Source organism: Vicia villosa, unplaced genomic scaffold (genome assembly GCF_029867415.1).
Source record: "Vicia villosa cultivar HV-30 ecotype Madison, WI unplaced genomic scaffold, Vvil1.0 ctg.002131F_1_1, whole genome shotgun sequence".
In the NCBI taxonomy this organism is placed as follows: domain Eukaryota; kingdom Viridiplantae; phylum Streptophyta; class Magnoliopsida; order Fabales; family Fabaceae; genus Vicia; species Vicia villosa.
In genome coordinates this window covers 176,500-196,675 of record NW_026705848.1, presented here as the reverse complement: position 1 = coordinate 196,675, position 20,176 = coordinate 176,500, and the positions used below count along the sequence as shown (strand labels likewise).

Here is a 20,176-nt window from a genome sequence, read left to right as displayed (position 1 = left end):
ACATGTATGTATTCAATGAGAACACTATTTCCTTCACCCAATTGGGTTGTGTTGAAATGAAAATTACTTTCCTTGTTAACATCTTCCTCATGTTTCAATGACTCACTGTGAGGATAAGCTACACTAAGTTTATCATCATGCATAGGAAGTGGATCACTACTAACATTCACCTCTTCCTTTTCTTGCAAAACCTTGAGTTCACTATTATTGGTGGACTATATTGCATCCGCTGATTCTACTCGCGCCCCTTTGGTGATAATAAACGAGTTTACTTCTAGTGGAAGTTCATATTGAGGCCCCAAATAAGCAAAATCAGATCTCTTCATTTCATTTGGATTAAAAGCTCTATCACCAACAATGTTATTAGTTGACTCCACAATTTCAACCATGCCTCTTTCTGATTTTACCTCATTATTTCCTTTAAAATTAGTCTCCTTTTCACCACCTGTTAAACGAGAATCTGTTACATCTTCAGCAGCATAGATATTTTTTTCTGGCGAAGTATCACATATTGCTACAGCTTTGTTGATACTTGAGTCAATTGACATACCAGAAAAACCATCACCATGCACAATACTCAATTCTCCCACCTTTGAATCTGCAACTAAGCTTATTAATGAATCCACAATAGAGCCTGATAATTGACCTTGTGACTCGACTGTATTTTCCACTTCAAAACTTTCATTTTATGGAATTTTATGATTCTTAATTTGGAACTCATTGCTTGAGTTAGCAATCAATGGAGTCACATCCGCAGCTGTGAAACAAATTATCAGACATGATAGCACCATAGATAAGAAACATATCTTAGAGTAGGAGATATTTCTAACATAAGAAATGTCAATTCAATATTGGTGAAATTAATTCGAGTGGAAAAATGTCAGTTGGTATGGAGATTGTGTTGCATGTTAAGGCTAAAAATGACGAGGGAGCTTCTCTTATGGATGTTATAATATGCACCATTCGTGCTCGTTCAAGTTCAAATTCTAGTGTTGGATACATATGTGAAGAGGAGCTTGAAGGGAAATTGATTGTTGCATGGGATGAAAAATGAAGAACATGAAGAAGTATACAAAGCAAAAATACATATAGTCCCACATTATTTTTTAAGCAAAGAATTTAAGTGTGTATAAAGCAAAACCACATATAGATTAATGACTTAAAAACAGGCTGAGAGAAAATTGGCCAAAAGCCCAATGTGTTACACATCAAATTTTTGTTTAAAAAATTTTTAAATTTAAAAACAAAATGAAAAATATTAATTAATATATATTCTAATAATATATAATTAAAAAAGTAAAAAAGAAGATTTAAAAAAATCTATGTGGATTAAAAATAAAAAATAAACCTAATACCACGTGGATTGTCACGTAGGCAGTGAGAGAGAATCTTTGCTGTAATGTGGCAGACAGGGGTGTATATGAGTGAATATGGAAATTGCGAGGGGGGTTTAAAAAAATATTTTAAAGGGGCTAAAATAAAAATCGTTAATATTACAGGACATTTTGTATATTTAACCCTAAAAATAATAAAGTTTGAATAAAACATGAAATAATGAGAGATGAGGTGAAAATAGAATAATGAAGTAATTTGTGTGGTAATGAGTAAGAGCACAAGAGTTGAGGGGGAAAGTAGAAATAATAAAAAGATTATATTAGGTTTTTCATTTAAAAGGAAAAATAGGAGGAAAATAGGTTAGAAGTGTTGTATGTGAAATTTGGAAAAGGGAGTTGTAGAGGCAAAAGGAGAACCTAGAGGAGAAGGCATCCATTGCTGAAAATTCAACCTTGAATGTTGAAAAATCCAGGAAGGAGGAAATGTTCGTTATTGGGTGCTTACTTCATAAAGTGTAGTTAGGGATCCCCACCCTCTTCTTTGGTTTATATTATGTTTTCTTCGTTGTTGAGTTTGGTGTGTTTGGAGAAGGTTGATGTAAAATCTATCTTGTTTGTTGTAATATATGTGAAATTCGTGCATAAATCATATTGAAATTCGTGCATGATTTGAATGTATGAATCTAGATGTTGTTGTTCATGTTAATATGTTTTGGGTATGATGATCATGTTAATGAAATTGTGATAAATTAATGAATTAAGTGATTCATCTATGAGTGATTAATGTAATAAACATAGTATAAAGGGTTAAATATGTTTGTGGTCCATCTAAATATATCATATTTCACTTTTAAGTGGCTCAAAAAAATTTCTTTAAAGAATTATCCTCTTAAAAATCTCCATCCCCTTTTTTGCTCCCTCATGCAACTTAGTGACGGTTTTTACAACTAAGTGACAAACTTATCCACAGTCTTAACGATGATTTCTACAACGCAACTGAATTAGCAATAGTTTTAGCAGGAGAGACCAAAAGTTTAGATGCATTTTTTAGGAGGACCGTTATTAAAAGAGAACTTTTATAGAGACTACAACCAATTTTAAGTTATTTATAGGGACGAAATACATATAACCCTAGTATAAGTTATACATGTTGAATTCTTTGCAACTTGGGTGGTTTAAAGGTTGAAACCAGAGCTTTGATATGGCTTCAATGGTGAAATTCTCGTTTTCTGGTTTTGTTGTTTTGGGCTTCCTTGCTTAACGAGGATGAAGCCTCTCTTAGTGAGTATTCACTAAACGAAGGAGGGTTTCGCCCGATGAGATATTTAGTGTGAGATTTTAAGAGTGATAGTTGCGCTTAGAGAGAGCTTGCCAAGAGAGCTACTGGTCGCTTAGAGAGGATGACATTGCATAGTTGGTCGTTTCGAATCAATTTTTCGATAGTCTTATTTTGGCGAATGTGTAAGTACTGTTTGGTACCAATTAGCACTGTTCGAAGGGGAACCATTGGTGAGTGGACGAAATCAATAACGTATATCTGATGTCCAAATTGATACCACATGCATACGGAGTCGATGCATTGCATACATACCGACATTTGTGATTGCGTCATTATTGTATTTGGTGCATTGTTGTGGATATTATCATGTAACTGGTGATTGTTTGAATTATATTATCCTTTATTGTTTATGCATCGTTGACTATATTGAATGTTTTCTCACCCCTAGTTGTTTTTTGTTTGTGATGTTTTATACTATTTGGAGTACAAATAATCAGGTAGATCAGTAATTGTTGTTAGAACTGGAGGATGACGTTTAGGCCCCTTTGTTTTATTTATTGTTTTTTGTATTATTTAGTTTTGTTGAAGCTCTAATTTGTAATACTGGGACAAAAGACTTGTTACTGTTTTGTATTTTTCGAAGTTTGAGTTATTTAATTATATGAAGTACTTTGTTTTATTAAGACAATTAAAGTATGACTATTCTTTGAATTCCACTACTATTTCTTATTATGATGTTGTTGAAGATGTATGTTGAACATGTGTAACACCTTAATGGAATACATTTTTTTGCATGATTTTATAAATAAATAATTCGGGTGTTACATAGTTGGTATCAAAGTCTAGTTGGTTCATTCAACCTAGGTTTATGAACTGATTTATACTTTGGTGTGCGGCATGTGTGTGAACATTGTCGCTGCTTGTTGTCGTTAATTGCTACTTGTTTTTGAATTTATGATTGGTTAACTTGTTTTTTGTTGGTTGTACAAAAAGAAATGGCTGAAGGTAGAAACATTGAAGCGATTAATAATGCTTTAAGAGTAATGGCTCGGATGATGGTACAAGCGAATACGACTTTGCAAACGAATCAAAATAGTAACTAGAATGGTTGAGTTGATGAGTTTCGTGGGTTGGGAAAGTTTCAGATGAATAACTCACCTACATTCAAAAGAAGGTATGATCTTTAGGGTGCTCAGAGTTTGCTTTAGGAGATTGAGAAGATCTTATGTGTTATGGTTTGCAATGATGAGCATACAGTGTTGTTCAAGATACATATGTTGTCGGAGGAGGTGAGCATTGGTGGGATAATGCTTACCAGAGGTTGGAACCTGCGGGTACTGAGATCACTTGGGAGAACTTCAAGAAAGAGTTTATGGAGAAGTATTTTTTGATTGATGTTCGCAGTAAGAAAGAGATTGAGTTCCTTGAGCTGAAGCAAGGGAACATGATTATAGCTGATTATACGGGTAAGATCGAGGAGTTGTCCAAGTTTTGCCTTCATTACAATAGGGTAGGAGCTAAAGGTTCTGAGTGCATAAAGTTCAAGGGTGAGTTGAATCCTGAGATCAAACATTTCATTAGTTATTAGAAGATTTGTCAATTCTCTATGCTAATCAACAAATTCATGTTCTACAATAAGGATAGTTGGGCCAAATCTTCTCACTACAAGAGTGTTAGTGAGAATAAGAGCGAGAATCAGAACCGCGGTAAACCCTATATGGCTCTAGCAAGTAAGGGAAAACAAAAGTTTCAACAAAAGGCTCCATGTATGAAAGAAACAAGTGGGGGAGACACCCTTGTTGCTTTGAGATGTTTCAAATGCAGAGGGATGAGTCGTCGTGCTAATGAGTGTAAGAGCACGCGTTAGAAGTGCTTCAAGTGTGAGCAGCAAGGACACCACATTGTCAAGTGTAAGAGTAATATTCTTACTTGTTACAACTGTGGAGAAGCATGGCATATCAGTACCCAATTCCAGAAGCCGAAGAAAACTTAATCAAGTGGAAAGGTCTTTGCTTTGAGTTGTGCCAATGTCTCGAGGTTTGATAATTTGATTAGAGGTACATGTATCATCAACGGTGTTTCTCTAATTGATATTATTGATACTAGTGCGACACATTTGTTTATATCTTTTAACTGTCTTAAATATTTTTAGTCTGATGATCCATCAATTAGGAGATCTATATTATTGAGGGGATAAGGATCTTTAGAGCATGTTGCATTGAGATCGCCGAAGTCGACGCACATGCGTCATTTGTTCGACGCCTTCCTTACCAAAACCATATTAGTTAGCCATGAAGGGTATTTGATCTCCGTTATAAAACCGATTCTTGTTAGCTTCTAGACTATTTTGCTAATGACGACTCTCTTTTCTTTTCCAACCTTGCATTTTCTCTTGGATATTGGCTTGATTGAGGGGTCTATGGCAGGTTGATAATACACCATTCTAGTTTCAATGCCAGACATATCTGAAGGAGTTCAAGCAAACATGTCGACATTATTTCAAAGCAAGATGATCAAGTCTTCTTGTTCTTCTGATTTGGACAACGAGGTGCCAACCTTGGTGACCTGGTATGGAAGGGGCTCAATTTGGACCTTTTTCAAATCTTCGGTTGGGGTGAGTCTTTCATTTTCTTCTCCCAAACTTTTGTCCCAACTTGCCGCATTAAAGTCATCCATTCTAGTGTGAGGGATTACAACCAAGGTTAAGGGTTCCCTTGTTGCTGCCAAGCTATTTAGGTAAAGTTCTTAGGAGACTACCTAATCTCTCTTAAAGATAGCGATACTCCCATTAGGCAATGGATATTTTCGGCCTAGGTGGCATGTGGACATGACCTTCGCCAACATATTTATGGCAGGTCTTACCATGATGATGTTATAAGGGGGCATGACGCCTACTATGATATACTTTACTTCTGTTGGGATTATAAAATAAATTAGACTTGTTTAGGAGAGTAATAACTAATTAAATTCCTAGTGAGTCACATTCTTGTATTAGGAACTACATTAGAAACTATAAACTACATTAATGTATTCATAACTCTCACATTATATTTAATTTTTTTATATGTACATGAGCAAACCAACTTAATGAAATTTCACTTGAGCATTCCATAGCAATTATGTATTTTGACATGATATTTAGAGCCTCTCAAGGTTCACTATTGTCTCTGGTCTTGCAGTACTCCACAATTAAAAAAAATCACTTTCATTTAGAAAGTGGGTCTTTCACACTTAGTCTTTTTCATTTCTTGTATTGTTTTTGGTTCTAGAATTTACTTTTCTGGTTATTTGGTCCTTTATTTTTTGTTATTTTTCACACCTCATTCCCAAGTATTGAGATGACCCCTAACTCTTCAAAAAATGATGGATTTGCTTTCTCATTTTTCGGAACACCACCAACCACTTCAAAAAAATGAATGGAAAAACTATTTAGTTTTTTCTGTATGGTGGTTTTCTCCATGTGTTAGAGATTTTTTTCGATGTTATCTTGGTGCCTCGATATTTATAGCCCCTGAAGATTATTAATCAAGCGAATACAATCTCCCTAAAATATTAGAACCTTTAACAAGGTGGATGGTTAATACCCAAAAATCCAGGGGAATCGTTGAACCTGACGACTTCCATGGTATTGACGATTGACCCAAGACACACACATCGTGGACGTTGAGTGGGGGATTGGACGACTGATCCAAATAAGGGCGATAAACTCGATGAAGGTCGCTCGAACTAATGTATGGGCAACTCTAGAAGGACAACACTCATGCCTCCTGCTTTGGCCTCAGGGTCTTCCTTAATTATTTCATTAAGACTATGTTTGGATACAATAAAATGGACGAAGCAGAATGGAACGGAACAGAGTGAAATGAAGCAGAGAGAACACAAAGTGGATTAAAAATGTCATTCTATTGTTTGAGTATTTCACAACGGAATAGACAAATTTTCTCATTTCGTCCAAATCGAAGAGTACTAAAATTGATGGAAAGTGGTTGAATGTGATGAAATACATTTCACCAGGTTCCACTCATTTCCATCCATTTTCAATTAATCTAAAGATAATATAATTTTATACATTATATTCCATCGACCCAAACATACCCTAAATGATAAAATGAGAAAATTGGTCGATTCCATCACAAAATACAATAAAATAATAGTATTTTTATTCTACTCCGCCGTTCTATTTTGTTCCGCTCAAGTCCATATCGTTTAGATTATTTTGCAATATCCAAACATGGCCTAAAGTTGGAATTAAGGCAAACCTAATAATTAAATTCCCTGTTTTCTCCCCCATTCTGAGTTTTCTGAGTCACCAGCGTTCAACTATCCCAGCTGCTCGTGCCGTCACCATTCTTCCAGTCCGCCGCTGTGCCGCCGCGCCGCTTACGGTGAATGTGAACAAGTCATTCTGCTTCGCCTTCAAATTCACCGGACTAACATTTTTCCTCCCAATTTCAAGGTTCGTGTAAAATAATCACAATCCAAGAGTGCAGAGTAGAGAAAGTTCATACACAGTTTTATTTCCAATTAAGAAAACTCGTTTCAACTCACCGAAGTGCCTCAAATTGTACTGAGACTAAACCGCCACAATGCTTCACAACAAGTCTTTCGTTAAGAAAACCAAAGGTGGCAAAGTCATGAAGGTGCTTTCTTCTTCCTCTCCAAACCCTAACCTGAGCCCTAACCCCTTTCTATTCAACTTGCTTTACACTTTTCTAGTAATTATGTGTTTTTTAAATATTTTTTTTTATGTATGGTTGCAGCAAGTGAGGGAACACTACTTGCGGGATGATATATATTGTGGTTCTCCGTCTTGCACTGTCTGCGATTCTTCTGGTGCTCGACTTAGTGATTCTGCTTCCACAATTCTTGTTGTTGACACCAATGTTGTTCTTAATCAGGTTTGCTTTATTGTTGTTGATTTGGATTGTTTGTTGTTGCACTGCAAAAGTAGAGTTTTTTATGGTGAATTGAAATTTGTGTTTTTGTGATAGATTGATTTGCTGGAAAATTCGGCCATTGATGATGTTGTTGTACTGTCCATTGTGCTGGAAGAGGTTAAGAACAAGAATATGTCTGTTTATAACCGGTTAAGAGCTATCTGTAGCAATTCAAATAGGAAATTCTTTGTTTTTTCCAATGAGTATCACAGGTAGTTTCTTTTAGATTCTATTTTACATTGTGATTTACTACTTTGTTGCTATGAAACAATTATATTATTATGATTATGATGATAATAACAACATACAAGGAAAGTAAGAAATTGTAAGAGAAGAAGAAACTAAGAATGAGACAAAGGCTGCTCAGTCTCTTTGTTGTATGTTGAAAAATAACTATCCAGTGCAACTTAGGTTAGGGGCAGTGTAACGACCTTTGACTTCTGCTCCTATGAGAAGCATCAAAATACCGCAGGACTATAGATATTTTCTTTGTTTTATTTTTCAATTCGAAGCCCTTTTTAAATATGTATAGTGGTATGCGTCAATGTTGTTAATATCGACGCAATGGCAGATTTTTTTGTTTACAATTGCCATGGCCAATTTGTAAAGGATGTCAATGCCATGGCATTTTACGGTGTGGGTAGGATTTCTTCCCTAGTCCGCCATTTGCAATTGATAGCTCTGCAATGTGTCAGGGGGTGTTGTTATCGGGCAACTTACATTTTTCCATATACCTAGTCTTGGGTGTGGGTGGTGTCATTGAGGATTTAGGCTAATTTGACAATATCTCTAGTCAATGCGGGTTCTCACCACACAGCACACACATAGGAATGTACTTTTGGAGCATGAACGAATGCTTGTGGCACAATAACAATGGACGACCCAATAACAAATCTTGTATAGGCTTCACAGGCTAACCCAAGGGGGGAGGACTGTCAAACTTTATGGGACTATTTTTCTATATCTCTAGAAGATGTGGGATCTTAACATGGCTAAGGTTTATTAATTACTGTTGTCCAAGTGAAAGACATCATTTCACCAGAGATCTTGTGAAGAGGGTAGCTTCAGGGCTTTGTTCCTTTTGTTGGGTCGGCCGTTGTTTACTCATGTGAACGTGTCATTGCTATGCTGCTACTATTATATTTTGCTTATGTATAATAGCACGCGCTACCGCTACCTGTATCTGTTTTGATATTTTGTGTCTCTATTGGCAGGGATACATATGTTAAGGAAATGAGTGGGGAAACTAAAAATGACAGGAATGATAGAGGTTTGGTATTCTTATCAGCTTTGGATTTATTATTTATTAATTATAAGCTTCCTAGTTAACTTGGATAGCAGAGTTATCAAATTCCGGCGCCATGGCCGCTGTGGCTGATATACATGGTTGTTTTTGCGAGTTTTTCCGCAATAATCCGTGATAACGGCTTCGCAAAGCGTCCGGTATGGCGGGATTTTGGCTCTCCGCTATGGACCGCCATTGACAACACTGTTGGATAGTTTTGTTTTTGAATTGCCGATATAACCCTTATGTAAGATGTAATTCTAAAGAGTGGTAATGCAGCTATTCGAGTGGCTGCACAGTGGTATCAGAAGCATCTAGGTGGTGCAGTAAAGGTTTTGCTTGTAACTAATGATAAAGAGAATAAAAGGAAAGCTAGTGAAGAGGGCATTTGTGCAGAAACAGGTGATTGAGTTATATTTTTTTGGTGATTGTATTGTATGTTGAATAGATAGCAAACCGACGTACTTCAGCCGTGTATATGAAGAATTTAGAAACTAACAAACATTTTTTGTTGAAATGATTCACCTCAGAGCTTGTTAATCAATCTGTCTTTTGTTTCAGTTGAGTCATATGTCAAGTCTTTGGACCGACCTGATTTACTTGATCTGCTCGTGCGGCCTTCATCTGAAGATGCAGAGATGGAAGATGTTGAAGATCACAGACCATCCAAAAGGAAAGTAATTTATTCAGAGGTATTATTTTTACTCTATCTAGTAATCTGTGCCTGAAGATTTGGTTAAAATTAGCACGCGGAGCATTTACATTCTGTGAATTTTCAGCATAAGCCAATGTCAGAAATCACATCTGGTTTGCATCGTGGAATATATCATCAAGGGAAACTCCGTGTAAACCGTTACAATCCATTTGAAGCATATGTTGGGAGTGAGAGCATTGGTGATGAAATAATTATATATGGGCGCTCTAACATGAACCGAGCTTTTGATGGTGATATTGTGGCAGTTGAACTTCTGCCTGAGGATCAATGGCAAGGGGAGAAGTCTCTATCTATAGTTGGCGAAGGTATGTTAACTAAGATGCCTTTACTCTGTCAAAAGGAAGAATTGCAACTTGTTAACATTTATTGTTTCTTAAGTTATCTCAAAAGCTAATTAACCAATTTCACTTGGAAAACAAAGCTACATAGGCACAGGTCATCAAAATGTAGGGATTTTAATTTTATTCTCAAATTCGGACCATAAATTTCATTATTAAATGAAAAATGCTTTACAAGAGCGCAAGATAGAAATATTTATTGGAAATTATAACTTCCACAATTGTTCATCCATTGAATACTATAATCAGCGATGAAAACTTCCAATGTATTCCTTAACCAATGCTAATAGGAAAACATTTGTTTGAAATTTTTTGTCCTCAATTTCTTGATTCAGTTCATGAATTTTTAGCCACGTGGACATTAAATTTGCTCTTATAGTTGTATATTTTCTTGTATTAGTATTATTTTGGACGAATAGGCTCTATCTCGGGAAAGAAGAAGTACAAGGGAAAGAGAGGCTCTATCTTTGTATTCACATATTTAAGTTATTCATAGATGAATAAACCTCAATAACTAAGTATTCACGTTTGCCTTAATTTCAGCTGGATAAGCAAAGAAATATGCTGCTTTTTTTAATTCTCTCTATTCATTGCATTTAACATGAGCATGCTTCTTCTTGAGGTTGAAATAGTTCAGTCTTATTTTTGTTTTAGTATGTCCTTTCAAGTGTGAGCATTTTTTTCTATTTAAACTTCCCATCATGTAACATTGTTTGCTTGCAGAAGAAGAGGATGAGGATGAAGATGTTCATCTAGCCCCAAATAGTGCTGATGATGCACCCAGAACTACTACTCAGCAAGGTTCTACCGGAGTAACAAATGCTGGATCCAGTCGTCCCTCTGGTCGCATTGTTGGTATTATAAAGAGAAACTGGCACTCGTAAGTATCTTTTTAATTACTTGAAGCATTTTTGTGTGACTTAACAAATTGCACTCAATTGATTTGGAAACTGATATTACTTTTTTTTATCTGTAGAAACTATTGTCACTTTTATATTCAGTAATCAAGTGATTTCTGCTACTGTCATTGTTGTGTATCATTCTATTTTCGACTAAGGCCTACCTTGGTTGTTGTGCATTTTCAGTATTTGGTTTCGACTGCGAATACAATTTTGTATAAAAAGATATAAAATATTAGATGCATATATCATCTTGTTCTCTAATAAATTTGTAACAGCTTCCATACTTCAATTGTTTTTATTGTCAATCTGTTCTTGACATGATTGATGTAATATTTGTCTTTTCAGGTATTGTGGATCTTTGGAGCCAATGCCTATGCCTGGAGGAAGTCGCGGTGTTGCCTATGCATTGTTTGTCTCTAAAGATCGTAGATTTCCCAAGATTCGTATCCAAACCCGCCAACTTGAGAACCTTTTGGACAAGAGGATTATGGTATCAGTTGATTCTTGGGATCGTCAATCTCGATATCCATCTGGCCATTATGTGCGGACTATAGGAGAGATAGGTGATAGAGATACTGAAAGTGAGGTATGGAATTGGAAGATACTAATTATCTGGCACTTTTATGCTTGAATACTGCAATGTTCTTTATAAAGATGATGCATATAATCATATATAAGTGATTTCTTTTTCCTTCTTAACCTCAACCTTATTGTATTCTTCTGGCTTTATAACAACATGATTTTAATTGTAAGCTATGAAAACTAATGTAATCATCAGTCACTTGGGCAAACCATTACAAACCTTTACCCGGCTACACCGAATTGATAATCCGCACAAAATGTATGCAATGAAGCTGGGAAATAAAAATCCCTCATTCAGACAAGGAAGCACATATAATTTTAAGTGTTTTCCTTACTTTTGTAGGATGTTACTGATACTGTGCCTGCTGACCATAGGACATCATTAGATACTTTACTACTATCCTGCACTTATCCTATAATATTATTTTGTTTTGATTTTTTATGTGTGATTGGTAGCATACTACGGATCCCATACTACCCCCCATAAATTGAAAATCCATAATACCTATTGCTACAGGAATACCATTTAGTTGACCTGTGCATGTTTGAACCGCCTCCTGTCATCCTGTCCTTTCTTGATAAGAATACATGTGTATGACTAAAAACTTGCACTTTATTATGGAATGGCCACTTTATTTGTTTATGATGTGTTGTGATGGTATTTTTTGTGTTGCGGATGTTGTTTTTGTTATTTTTATCATCTCTATGTGCCTAAATTCTTAATGTTCTTGCATGTCATATTGGTCTATCTTGTCAATGTTATATTGTGATACCTAATATTGCATCCATGTTTCTTATATGCATTAATAAATTTTCTTGTTTTGCATTTGATGCACGTCTTCACAACTATTTATGTTTTTCAACCAACTATACAACATTAATTTTATAACATATAACATATTTTTCCTTATTAATATAGGTGGTTTTGATAGAAAACGATATAAACTCAAGGCCATTCTCTGCACAAGTGCTAGCGTGTTTGCCACCATTGCCATGGTCAGTCTCTTCGGAAGATTTGTCCATTCCATTTAGGCAGGATTTGCGTCATTTGCGTGTCTTCAGTGTGGACCCTCCAGGTTTGAGTCATTTTCTTATTTTTTCATTTCTATTCTTCTGCTGATGGTGAAATAGTACTGGCAAATGTAATTTTAATATTGAAAATGAAATATTTCATGCTTCAACGATGGTATAAGTACTTTTATGGCTTCTGGATGCAGGCTGCAAGGATATTGATGATGCACTCCACTGCTATGCTCTTCCAAATGGAAACTTTGAAGTTGGAGTTCGTATCCTTAGTCTAAGGACATCTATGTTACTGATGATGCATGCATCAATAAGCTTTATATATTCGCCATTTAAAACAAAATCGCTAAACTATATATTTAAAGTAGCATATATAGATGGGTCTTTGGTGCATTTATAGATGGATCTTCAGTGCATTAGAAATAGATGGGTATTAGCCATTTAAAATAAAATCAATAAACTATATATTTAAACTTTTTCAAAGAATAATTTATTTATTTGGAATACTTAAAGAGTGCCCTTAGGGCACTCTTAGCCTTTCCCTACTACTACTATTGGATGGATGTTACAATTTCATTTCATCACTTGTGTGCATGTGGATGCTATTTTAGCTTGGCATAAATGTTGATGCAATTGCTTAAAATTTTAATTAGCATATCTGAATGGTATGTTTTTAGTGTCCTTTCAAAAAATGATCAATCTAAATGCTTTTTTCTTACATGCTTGAATTGTTTACTGGTGTATGAAGTATGCTTCAGTAGTTTTTCGGTCCTTTTTTGTTTGTCTCCTTTATCTTCCCATTTTATGCTATTTCATCTCTCTTATGCAGTTTTTCTTTAATGAGTTTCTATCAGACATTGCAGATGTTACAAATTTTGTGTTTCCTGGCACTCCACTCGATGACGAGGCTTCTCAAAGGGGCACATCTGTCTATCTTGTTGAGCGGAGAATAGATATGCTTCCGAAACCTTTAACAGAGGGTATTATCATTTAACCTCTTGACAAAATGTTTGTTGCATGCTTAAAAAAAAGTGTGGTTATATCTATTATCTGCTTTATTGATAAACTTTCACCTGGCAGATGTATGTTCTCTTCGTTCTGACGTGGAAAGGCTAGCATTCTCTGTCATATGGGTATGTGCAATGTCATTCTGGAAATTATGAAACTTAATGAAATTTATATATTTTGTATATGCATGTGCATTACTATTGGATAGGAATTATTATTTAGTTAAAACCTTCAAAATATGCTTCACTGAATCACAAATTGCCGTAAGCTTTCAATTGTAAAGTTTGCATTAACTAGTTCTGTGTGTATATCATATGCATTCACCGGTGAGAATGCCAACTAAAGTAGTATAACAGCTCTAGCTTCAAACAGAATATGTTGCTTTGAGCAAAAAGCTAGTGCCACAAAGTGTAGATAAGTTCTCGGTCAAGTTGGAATATGGTTTAGATAAGCTAGTACCATAACATAGCAGCCATTCCACAGCGCGCTATTATGCTGTCACAGCCTTGGGGTGGGAAGCTATCCGGGTTTGTAAACTATAGTTTAAAACCAACATTTTGGTTATCCACTATGTTATTTCTGTAAAAAACATTTGTACCCAATTATTGAAGGTGACGGCTACACTTCATGTTAATTTTCATCTTCCAAATTTTTGTGGTTGCAAAAGTCTATACAGCATGTATATGTTATATCAAGTTGGTTCCTGTTCATTTTTTGTGGACTGATTAGTAGTAATAATACTGCCATGGTTCCCAGGTACCTTCCGCAGGCTACTGGGGTCTCTTCTATGTGTGTTGATTATTTGTTATTTTTTGAAAGTTCACCATATCTCCTCCGTGTGTTCAATAATATGACTGAGCAAAATGTTTATATTTTATGGCAGAGTTTATATTTTCCAAAATGATATCAACTTCAGCATTTTGTATTTGGGTAACACACTCACAGATTTGCACTTGCATTATTTATGTATGTTCAGGAAATGACACCTGAAGCAGACATTATTTCCACCAGATACACAAAAAGTGTCATAAAATCTACGGCAGCATTATCTTATGTTGAAGCACAAGCGAGGATGGATGATAGGTATTCTTTTATTTCTCCTTAGATCCTTTGTGATGACGTGGATAAACTTTTCTTTAATTTAGTATTATTAACTCTAATACTGAAGGAAAAAAAAGTAAACACTAAAGATATGATTCTATTCTGTAATTGTGTTATACTTGCACCATAACTGCTTACAAAATTTCTGCACCGGCTTTAGTGATTTTCGCAAAAATAAACAGGACTAGTTAAAGGAAATGTATTCTGACTTTTATTTATAAAAAAAGCCTGTGCCGCATCTGCTGAATGACTGGGTTCATGCTCATGCTAATTTTTGTAAATAATAGATCAAGTTAGTTTTGTTATTTGTTTGTTTTATTTTATCTTTAAATTAGTTTTTATCTTATTATAAGGGCCTGTTAAGTAAAGCCCGTTAGTTCTAGATTCTTTCTCTATTTGAACAAACTACAGATTAAATTGTAACTTAACTTTCCAATATATTATATAATATTTTTCTAGACTAATAATTCATTGTTGATTTATGCTTTTTCAATCAATTTATTTGCTAAAATGAAATGACCGTTTCTTATTTTGTCCATGGGGGTAGTCATCCTGTCGATGATGATTAGTTGTATCTTCTAGGCTGTTACTTTGTTATGCAATTTTATTTCCATATATAATTTGGTTACTGTATCTTGCTTTTCTTTGCAGTCGATTGATGGATCCAGTAACTACCGATTTGAGAAATATGAATAGTTTAGCCAAGGTATGGATTTATGGATACGGAATTATAGTTTTACGTCGCCAAATTGTAAGTAAGGCTGAAACTATATTTGTTTGCAATCTGTCAGAAAATGAGATTAAGGCGTATTGAGAGAGGAGCTTTGACTCTTGCATCTGCAGAAGTCAAATTTCAAATTGACACCGAGACTCATGATCCCCTTGATATTGGTATAATCTTTTCACCTCTTATTTTCACTAGTATTTCTAATTTAGGCCTTGCAATATGGGAAGTTGTTTGTTATAATGTTATTCTTATTGAATAAGAAATTCTTCTGGATTGTGGAAGTATGTGATTGTCCGTCTCATTTTAGATGTCCCATTTGAGCTTTGCATACTGAAGATAATTATTAGTTGTGTTGATTTCAATGATAAAAGAGATTTCATTTATTAAAATACTCTTATTAATTGTAGTTAGTGGAGTAGTTAGGTGAATAGAAATACAGTAAATAAGGGTATATTAGTGGGAAAAATTAATAAATGATGCATTCGTATACTAAAGGGACAAATGATTTGAGACATGAAAATATTGCAAAAGGGACACTTATCGTGTGAGACGTAGGTAGTACAAGTTTGCTGGCATCATTTAAACCTTAATAATCTATCTATGAATATGCCCGCCTTTTGGACTAGACTGTATAGGGTCTGTGTTCTGTCTAACAGTTACTTGTCTCATTTCATTATTGAAATTTAATTTTCCTTTTCATCTAATCTGTACCATTTCAACAAGTGTTCTGTCTAACAATTATTTGCATCATATCTTCATTGAAATATGTTTTTCATTTTTCTTCACCTTCTGATCCCTAAAACTTCAACTGTAAGTTATTCACTTTTGCTTTAAGATGTTTAGTAAAATTGAGTATTTTGTAGGAGAGCAAATTTAGCTCCTCCTTAAAAGGAATGGTAAAGATACAGGTTTTTTCTGCTTTCTGTTTTTGAGAATTTGCTTTTACTGTTTAATTTATTTACAGGCATGTACCAAATCCGGGAAGCCAATCAGATGGTGGAGGAGTTTATGCTTGCTGCTAATGTTTCTGTTGCACAACAAATTCTTAAAAGCTTTCCTTTGTGTTCGCTATTAAGGTTTCATTTTTTGATCTCACCTTTTAATATTTTGATTTGATAGTGTCTTCTAGGGAGAGGCTGTGTTTAGCTTATAATGTCTTCTAGTGGGGCTTACATTTTACTTAAACCATACTATTTCCTCTTCCCTAATTCCTATTACTTTGTTTTTTTTTGGTCATTCCATGTCATGCCCAATAATTTATTTAGGTAAATTAAAGAATTCGAATAAAACTGATTATGCATTCAAGTTAATTAATTTTTTATTGTATGGGCTAGTGCACATACTTCTTTCAGTAAATGATGTTTGGTTAATGGTTGGTGAAAATAGAATGAATCTCAACGAAGCATAACATGCGTTGCATTCAAAAGACGTCAAAAAATTGACACTAGCATTAGATTGAAAATTCAGCAAATGATACTGACAGAAACAGAATAAAAGTACTCTCAGTTATGCGGCCTTTTAGTCTAGAATGAAGTAGAATCTTCTGATCTATGGAGTAAGCAAGAAGCAAGATACTGATAGAAACAGAAAAGTACCATCCATAACTCCTAAGGTCTAGAAGTTTGACATCATATGTTTAGTTTAAAACAGTTGGTAACTGTATGGTGGATTAATATAGTAATAGATAAACAAATGAAACAGAAAATGGGTTACATATAGAGAATTCAAGATAGTATGCACTCTCACCCTTTAACAGATACCATTACCAACATAAAATGCCTGAAGAGATATTTATAACTCTTACAGTATACTGTAATGAAAATGCTAATGAAAGTATATTAAGTTTTTTTTAATTATAATCATAATTAAATTTAGGGTTAATAGGCATTTACACCCCTGTAATGTTAACGAATTTTGCTTTTCCCCCCTCCGTTGCTAAAGACAAGTTTTGGCAACGGTTTTTTCAAAAAAATCGTTGCCAAAACCTGCCTTTGGCAACGGAGGGGGGAAAAGCAAAATTCACTAACATTACAGGGGTGTAAATGTCTATTAATCCTTAAATTTAATTCTAGAACTAAGATAGGAATATCATCCTAAAATAAACTGAAATCCCGAAAGCATCAGGTCTAAATATTAATTATCTATGTTTTTGTTTGAGTACTGCATCTACTAAATGAAACGTTACTCTGTGAATCATCTCCTTTCCAAGCACCCCATACCATTGATTAGAGGCGTTAAATATTTGTACATGATAGAAATTAATAAAATATTTGCATGTGACAAGATTGTGTGTACTTGCTGTTCTAGTAATAGTAATTGGATTTTGATTCTTGTGTAGGCGACATCCGACTCCAACTAAAGAGATGCTTGAACCCTTGCTACGTGTTTCTGCTGCAATTGGCCTGAACTTGGATGTCTCATCATCTAAAGCATTAGCTGATTCTCTTGACCTTGCCGTGGTATATATTTTATTTATATTTTGCGTTTTCACATCATTTTTGTTTTCTATTAACAGTATATCATATATGGTTCTTGTATAATTATTTTCTGTAAAAATGCTATGATTTGGCCTCCGAATCTTTGATGATATACTTTTTATGGCGCACACATTGCTAGCTCAAGTATTTATTTTTTGATGATATTATATGGTCTCAAATATTTCTCTCTCTCATGCGGAGTACCTTTTCAGGGCGGTGATCCATACTTCAACAAGTTGATCCGTATTCTTGCCACTAGATGCATGAGTCAGGTAATTTGAAAGTAAATGAGAACCCTTGAAATTTTTATGAATTTGAAAGAAATTGTATTGAGAAGTAATCTATATGGAACTCGGGACACGTCTATTTGTTTTTCACATTTACAAGGGAAACTTGATTTTTTTGTCTTGTTTCATAGGCAGTTTATTTCTGTAGTGGAGATCTCAGCCCACCAGAATATCATCATTATGGGCTTGCAACACCTTTATATACCCATTTCACATCACCTATAAGAAGATATGCAGGTAGGTATATGTTCATTATGATAATATGTGTTAGCTTGATCAAATGTGCACAGTAACACAGATGAAATGTGTGTTTTTCTGCAGATGTCATTGTACACAGGCTACTTGCTGCTTCTATAGGAATATCCAAGTTGCCATCTGTATTTCAAGACAGGCTGCAACTCACCAGTATTGCAGACAGTAAGTAATTTCTTTCATGATCTAATAATACTTAATCATATATGTTTTTATCCAGCTTTAGTGGAAGTTTTCTCTAGGACAAAACTATATTTGTCAACACAACTCAAATCAAATAGTAAAATTTTCTTTACCGGTCTTGTTCTTTTGGTGTGACATTTTAAATCTTATTAATGATGTTTTATTTGTATCTGGTGTAGATTTAAATTATAGGCACAGGAATGCTCAGATGGCAGGGCGGGCCTCTGTAGAGCTGCATACTCTCATTTATTTCCGGAAGAGGTACATGGCAGCTTCTCCACTGTGTTACTACTATGGTTATCTTTTTGTACTTTGCAGCTTATTATGGAGTTTGTTTGTTTTTTGTTCATGCAGGCCAACAGATACGGAGGCTAGGATAGTAAAGATAAGATCTAATGGATTTTTTGTGTTTGTTCCCAAGTAAAGTATCTTTCCCCTCATTTCTATATTTTAATTTTTCTTTGTTATACCATGAAATGGCGATGATAAAAATAACATAAGAGAATGTTTTGCTTTATTTCAGTAGGTGTTGTAAGGACTGAAGCACCTATTATGCTTTCAGTGAGTTTTTCATTTAAGGTTTGTATGCTATTTTTCTCTTCACAGATACGGTATCGAAGGACCTGTATATTTGACAACAAGAGCTGAAAAGGGTAGTGGAGAATGGTATGTAGATGAACAAGAGCAAAAGATTAAAAAGATGGATGGAAGCCTTTCATACAGCATTTTGCAGACAGTACAAATTCACATGGAGGTTGTGGAGCCCCAGCCTAACCGGCCAAAACTTCAGCTTACTCTCATCTAGAGATATGAGCATTGAACAAGAAGCATGCTGTGAAGTGTACTTCGTATTTGTATTGCTATCCACGTTTCAGAACTTACAGATGTCTGATATTGGAATTGACTTGTATGAATGTGTTGTTGGAAGGGAAAGAAAACATAGGTTCTGTTGTAGCTTGGAGAAACAACATGATAAATGGTTGATGACAAGTCTTACCGATAGAAAATGATTCACAGAAAGTGAATTCAAATTCAACATTTTTTAATCTCTTTTTCTTCGTAGTTTTTCTTAAGGCACACAATTGCTTTATCCTGTTATTCGGATTCATCAGATGAGTCTATGTTGTCTTTCCATTTAGTGTGATCTCTTTTATTTTCATCTTTATGGATAGCTTTATTTACGGTAGATTTTTTAAGTTCCTTGAGATGTTTTAGTTCATGCAAAATTTCCTGTAATTTATCAAGTATACTAGTCAAATCTCTAGATGAAGAATTCTTATTGTTTGAAATTGTAGTTACTTTAGATTGCCAACAAAAATTATAATTCTAAGAATTTGTTTGTCAAACTAATTTTGAAAATTTCTTTAAGAGTTTTGAGATAGTATATTTTATGGATAAACCAGTTTTGAATTTCCTTTAGATGTTTTAGTTAACACAGTCTAGATCAAATGTGTTTGTTCTAATCATTTTGATCCCAATGTTATCTTTTGAATGTCCTTTAGATGTTTTAGTTAACACAGTCTAGATCAAATGTGTTTATTCTAATCATTTTGATCCCAATGTTATCAACTCAAAAGTTGAAAACATAACAATGACCGATAACGGCTAGTTTTCCTTGGCGCCGTCGCTGTTTCTCCTCTACGTCCTCCTTCCTTCTTCTCTGTTCTTCTCCCCTCCTCCTTTTCTCCTATCTTTCTTTTATCATGGATGTCTCTATGCATTTCCCAGAAGCATATGCTGAAAAAT

General features: G+C 34.7%; 1 protein-coding gene across 1 annotated transcript; it reads left to right on the top strand.

Annotated features, from left to right (window-relative positions):
- Positions 1 to 6,823: 6,823 nt before the first annotated feature.
- LOC131637998 (exosome complex exonuclease RRP44 homolog A-like) lies at positions 6,824 to 19,719 on the top strand. The gene is made up of 24 exons (XM_058908557.1): positions 6,824 to 7,253; positions 7,374 to 7,511; positions 7,605 to 7,762; positions 8,765 to 8,820; positions 9,115 to 9,237; positions 9,397 to 9,527; positions 9,615 to 9,855; positions 10,612 to 10,768; positions 11,136 to 11,376; positions 12,292 to 12,448; positions 12,590 to 12,658; positions 13,250 to 13,375; positions 13,476 to 13,528; positions 14,380 to 14,486; positions 15,156 to 15,210; positions 15,296 to 15,395; positions 16,196 to 16,307; positions 17,570 to 17,690; positions 17,921 to 17,980; positions 18,127 to 18,232; positions 18,317 to 18,412; positions 18,610 to 18,691; positions 18,785 to 18,850; positions 19,037 to 19,719. Exons 1-24 carry the CDS (start codon positions 7,200 to 7,202, stop codon positions 19,233 to 19,235), a joined length of 2,808 nt encoding a protein of 935 aa, XP_058764540.1. The 5' UTR covers positions 6,824 to 7,199; the 3' UTR covers positions 19,236 to 19,719.
- Positions 19,720 to 20,176: the final 457 nt, after the last annotated feature.

Coding starts and splice junctions, on each gene's coding strand:
- LOC131637998 (XM_058908557.1), top strand. CDS start 7,200: ATGCTTCACAACAAGTCTTTCGTTAAGAAAACCAAAGGTGGCAAAGTC. Junction 7,512..7,604: donor CCAATGTTGTTCTTAATCAG/GTTTGCTTTATT, acceptor TTTTTGTGATAG/ATTGATTTGCTGGAAAATTC. Junction 9,528..9,614: donor GGAAAGTAATTTATTCAGAG/GTATTATTTTTA, acceptor GTGAATTTTCAG/CATAAGCCAATGTCAGAAAT.